General features: G+C 35.1%; 1 protein-coding gene across 1 annotated transcript in view; it reads right to left on the bottom strand.

The window, feature by feature from the left end:
* Nucleotides 1-1,163: 1,163 nt before the first annotated feature.
* The window catches only part of LOC132744153 (contactin-2-like), a 28,166-nt gene continuing 23,329 nt past the window's right edge, over nucleotides 1,164-6,000 (bottom strand). The window contains exons 22-28 of the mRNA XM_060732772.1: nucleotides 5,697-5,783; nucleotides 5,030-5,180; nucleotides 4,691-4,812; nucleotides 4,051-4,234; nucleotides 3,651-3,769; nucleotides 2,984-3,161; nucleotides 1,164-1,944 (exon numbers count right to left, since the gene is read on the bottom strand). Coding sequence (XP_060588755.1) covers nucleotides 1,817-1,944; nucleotides 2,984-3,161; nucleotides 3,651-3,769; nucleotides 4,051-4,234; nucleotides 4,691-4,812; nucleotides 5,030-5,180; nucleotides 5,697-5,783 — 969 coding nt within the window. The 3' untranslated portion in view covers nucleotides 1,164-1,816. The remainder of the gene's footprint in view (nucleotides 1,945-2,983; nucleotides 3,162-3,650; nucleotides 3,770-4,050; nucleotides 4,235-4,690; nucleotides 4,813-5,029; nucleotides 5,181-5,696; nucleotides 5,784-6,000) is intronic.

The raw sequence follows: 6,000 nt of genomic DNA, 5'->3' as shown, positions 1-6,000 counted from the left end.
TTTTTATACATGTAGTTAATAAATGGTTTATGCGCACCCGTGAGTGCCTTTGAACCAAAATCTCAGAATCCTCAGGATACATTGTTCTCTTTCGGTTTTTATTTCACAATTTATGTTATGTCGCCAATCTCCGAAAATATCTGCTACTGTTTATATTGATATCAGATAGTAAAAGAGGGTTGTACAAGTAATAGAAAGAGCACCGAAACACGAGGCTATCTGATTTGTACGAAGGGGCGTAGCCCCCGAGTATAAATCAGATTGCCGAGTGTTTGGTGTTCTTTCTCTTTTGTATCATAGTCAAATATGACAGCACGTTCCCTGTTGTCATAATATGAAACCCTAGAAAAAATTAACCAAGAACGAGCATTTGAATATGATATTTCTGCCCCTTTCCCTTTCTCTGCCGTCACAATATGTAAACCCCAGTAAAAATGAACCAATCCACGGGCATGATCTGGACTGCGGGTAACTGATACCTGCACTCCAGTTACCGCACTGTGCATGTATACGATTTAACTCTGACACTTTGTCAACAGAAAGGTCCCCAAACTATGATACAATTTACATAGTACATACTTCTGCACACTACGTTTAAGTTGCTTTGTATCACATGTCATAGTTTGGGACCTTTCTGTTGAAAATGTGTCAAAGTTAAATCGTATACATGCACAGTGCGTTAACTTGAGTGCAGGTATAAGTTACCCGCACTCCAGAGCATGCCCATTGATTGGCTCATTTTTGCTGGGGTTTACTTAATGTGACGGAAGAGAAAGAGAAAGGGATTCAGATTCTCGTTCATTTGGTTACTTTTTCCCGGGGTGTCATATTGTGACAACAGGGAATGTGTTTTTATTTTTGACAGAAAGAACATCAAAACACTAATACTCGGGGCTACCCTCGTACAAATCAGATAGCCTCGTGTTTCGATGCTCTTTTAATAGAAAGAGAATTTGACACATGTGTAATCGTATAATTTACACTTTTTGCAAATGACGGAGATTGAATCAAATATCAGAACACATTTTACATGACAATACCGCGGTTTAGACAATCTTATTGATAATACAAATGTAGTAGAATCACTACTTTTATCAGATGTGTGAAGTTGGTGGTCCAGCGGCCTGGCGGCGTGAAGTTGGCGGTTATATAAAAAGAAAAAATCTTTTGAGATTTTTTTATTTTGTCGTGTATAACACATTAGCTGTCGTGTTTAGGACATTAACTGTCGTGTATAAGACATTAACTGTCGTGTATTACACATTAACTGTCGTGTTTAACACATTAACTGTCGTATAAAACACATAAACTGTGGTGAACAACACATTAACCGTCGTGTATAAGACATTAACACATAAGTCGTGTTCAAGGAGCAACTATACGGAGTGTAACAAATTCACCTATGTAAAACATTTGCTACACGGCACATCAACATGTTGATACAGGTCGTGTCTAACACATTGATTTTATCAAATATCTAACGATCGAAATCTCACACATTTTAAACTGTTATTTCTGAAATTATCTACAGCTTCATACAACTACAGAGACAGTTTTACTGATACTTTTATATCACATTACACAAAACAATAATTATAATCAGAAATTGTCTCTCTCATACTAGCATAATGAACATAATTATATACATATGACACTAAAATATTTCTATAAACATGTTTTATAGTACACACAGTATTCCAAGTTCTGTAGATTCCTTGATTGTTATTTTCTTTCATTTTTGTATCCGGTGTTTGATTCTGCATTCTTATGCTACTGTTTAGTCTTAAAAACACATGTTTTTTTTAATAATATTTCATCATAAAATAAGGTATAAAAGTTGAAGTGATAGTAAAAGGACTATAGACAAGTTCATAGAAACAGCACCACACATTTCATGGTTGAAACAAAACCGCGTTGTCGTCGGATCAAACGGAACATTCCCACCTGAAATAAATATGGATAATAATTATAATTTCAGTTTTAATGGAAAAAGATAAATACATTATTGTATGATGCGTCAAGGATAATGTGAACGTTACTACTTTGAAATGAATCCACATGCATTGTGTTCGGGTAAGTTCAGGAAGATGAAATCGGAATACCCAAGCGGTCTTTCGTAGACATTTTAGACATTAATTAAATAACATTTGTTACTTATCAATTGAATAATTTGGTAAGGTGTAATTTTAGAGGTGTCTATTATTTTCAAAATTCATTAAGTTAACTTATATCAACCGCTATAAAATCACTTTTTATCTAAGTAGTCCTAAAATTATCCGATCATCAATAACAAGATTTTAACTGTCCTTGGAGTCTTCAATGGTCTCCGATTTCCAAATTGGAGCCGATTTTTTTTTTGCGGAGACTGTTAATTAAAAGTTAAAAACTGAAGTAAAAATGCAATTAATTAATAGATATTGGAAGTGTGAAGCATAACTAGTTTATTTACAGAGTAAAACAATTTTATTTAGAACCTAACTTATACTTCAATACCGACAAGAATTCTATCGGAGATGACTTCAAAGCCTCCGTGATGATACAAAAAAAAATCAATTAATTAAAAGTAAGTAATCATGTATAGTAAAGCTATTTATTAAAATTTATTTGTCCACTTCAACATGGTTTACTACTAGTTTCACCTACATATGAGCCGCGTCACGACAAAACCAACATGGTTGGTTTGCGACCAGCATGGATCCAGATCAGCCTGCGCCTTCGCAGTTTCAGTCTGATTAGGATCCATGCTGTTGGCTATCAGTTTCTCTACTTGTAATAGGATTTGTAAGCGAACAGCTTGGATCCTGATCAGAATGCGCGGATGCGCAGGCTGGTCTGTATCCATGCTGGTCGCAAACGCATTACGTTGGTTTTGTCATAACGCGGCTCAATTATGTATGCTATATTTATCTTGTTCAGATTTGGTTCATAATGATGTCATATGGCAATACATTTTGTATTTACAGTTAAACATTGAAGCAGTTACCTTCGACTGTAAAGTAAGTATGTGGACTAAGGGCACCATCTCCCCCAATACTATATCCTAGAACCCTCATAACATATACTGTTTTAACTTGTAGGTTGTCTACTATAGCCTCTGGATCTTTATCTAACACAATATCTCGAGCTGTCCTGATATCTTCCTGAACTTTCCATATACGTATCTATAATAACACATTGGTTACATTAATCATTACAGTATATACTGAACACAAACAAGCATGGATATTGATTATCACACCGTTATACTGGCACCAGTGGTGATAGACAGCTACATTGATCACAAAAATGTGGTGTAGTTTCCATTCCGGAGAACGGCAGTGAGTCACACGGAATTTACCAGACCAAAGTTCAGCCACCGCATCGTCCCTGAGCAGGTTGTCAAGCAGTGTACGAGTACTAGTTGCCTTCACTTTCGCAAGGTACTAATTACTTCTGTACATGCAAAAGCATAGGTACAGTGCGGGAAGCCTGTATCATACATACGTAAAATGTAAAAAAAACCCATAAACATTGCAATTTTGTGATCAAAAACCAAATATAGTAGGATAATTATAAATTTATTAATTATTTATTTTACACGAACCCAAATTTCCCGCTAACATTATCATTAATTGTGTTTCAGGAATGGATAACTATTTAATATTACTTACAATATATCCTTGAAGAGTTTCTTCGTCCCACCTTGTTGTACTTATACCTTGCCATTTGACTCTGACAGAGTGTCGGGTGTGTGGCCACACCTCAATATGGCGGGGGTACTGTTGGGGAGCTTTAAGGTACAATAATATTACAATGGTTATTATGTGTATTTGCACAGTGAAAAAGTAAAAAAATGTATCCACAAAAATGTCCGTATTAAAACATACCAGAAAATCATCTTTCGTCTGTATCAACGACATATTTTTCTTCTAAGATTTACATTTGTTGAATCGCGGATTTATATCTTGTAATCAAAATCCGTGGTTGAATTAACACTTATAAATTGAGTTTATAATATTCTTTGTAATCATAATTCTTTGTTAACATCTTCTTAAAATGGGATAAACTTACGTAAATGAAATGTTTCAGCTAGTCGAATCTCTCCAATTGGACCAACACCAGCGTAGTTCATAACTTGTACTGATGCCCAATAATTTGTGTTATCCTCCAAACCAATAATTATAGTAGAGTCATGTTGACCGTACAGATCTCGCCATGTGACATATTCCGGGTAGTCATCGTGCCAATATCTTACCTATAACATATATCAAATTGATAATAATGCTACCTGGGATAATAGCATGGCTAGTTTTTAACACGAGAATAAACTAAGATATGGGTGCCAATAACTTGCTTTATTTGACCGTATAAGGAAAAGTAAAAATGAAAATGTTAAAAAAATTATGAAGACTTTGTATTCATGAATGCGGCCAGTTCATCGCGTATACCATTGGCTCACACCGAAGAAAGAAAGATAGATAAAAAGGAAATGAGATCTGAATGTAAGAACTTTGCTGTATATTTAATTATAGGGCTCTTTTCTTATATTCAGTTCTTCCCTGTGAAATTTACAGGAAGTCAAACAGAAAACAGACCGGCCGGAAAAAGTACCAAATGTCGCAACCAATCCATATGTTACCAAAATAAACAATTATTACAGGAGGGAAGAGAAACGATATTGGTGAGTTAATGTACAAAACAAATTATCTACCCTGTATCCCTTTAGGCGGCCCTTGATAACTTCTCGTGTATCTTCTATCGGGGTCCATGACATGGAAAAAGCTGAACCATTGTAGTTATCACAATCTCCCATTAAAACGGTCGCTACAGGCACTGGAATATGTTTAATTCTTAATGAATTTCATGGAATATGTTACAAATGTGCAAAATTAAGTCATCTTCAAAATATGTAAACTGTATGAAAATGTATTTTGGAAATTACTAGGTTTAGAAACATTGTCAGCTCTTTATGTACATTCTCAGGAATATTATAGATATAGTAATGAAATACAGTTTCAATAATGTTATAAGAATAAAAAGAGATACTCACTGCCCTCTGCAGACATGATCGTATGTAGAGTAGAATTTGGACCACTACCATGTTTATTGAAAGCTCCAACTTTGACAGAGTATTCCAGGTAATAGTTATCTAAACCAACAAGGTGTGTATACATTGTCGAATTTGGTCCTTCAACTTTCGCCTGTAACAACAGTCTCAAGTTTGTTTACATTTTTATCATACTTATACTCAATTAAATATATAAAAAAATTATTTATGGAAGCACAGTTGTACCATATTTAACAATTCTGTGTATCACTGATAAACAGTCGTTACTTTACAATTATAGTTTATATATGAGCCGCGTCACGACAAAACCAACATAGTGCGTTTGCGACCAGTATAGAACCAGACCAGCCTGCGCATCCGCGCATTCTGATCAGGATCCATGCTGTTCGCTATCAGTTTCCCTTCTTGTAATAGGGTTGGTAAAGCGAACAGCATGGATCCTGATCAGACTGCACGGATGCGCAGTCTGGTCTGTATCCATGCTGGTCGCAAACCCATTATGTTGGTTTTGTCGTGACACGGCTCATATACAGTACCGACAATAATATTGGGGAAATTTGGAGAAGATAAAATAAGATAAAACATCATTATAACCAAAACAATAAATTAGAAACAGATATACGTATAAGCGACAAAATTAAAAACTTACATGAAAAAATTCTTTCGGATCATCTTTCTTTTTGAAATAAACGTTATAGCCGACCCCCGGCCCACTGTATTCTGATATATCTAATGGCTTCAATAGAAAACATCTCTAGTACACACAAAATGTCTGTCATATCCTAGCAAATTTCTACTTGCATTATATGTAAGAAAAAAAATGCAAGTGGGCAATATACTATAATAATATTTTCGAGTGAGTCTAAAAAAAGGATTGGAGCACCACACTAAATACCGTATTCCGTACATACCGGACAAGGCGCTTGAATGGTAAAATGCTAAAATCTTGTCTT

This window comes from Ruditapes philippinarum, unplaced genomic scaffold, assembly GCF_026571515.1.
Source record: "Ruditapes philippinarum isolate M1 unplaced genomic scaffold, ASM2657151v2 ctg283_1_1_1_1, whole genome shotgun sequence".
Classification (NCBI taxonomy): domain Eukaryota; kingdom Metazoa; phylum Mollusca; class Bivalvia; order Venerida; family Veneridae; genus Ruditapes; species Ruditapes philippinarum.
Note: the sequence above shows the minus strand (reverse complement) of the source record. Positions and strands in the feature narration are given on the sequence as shown.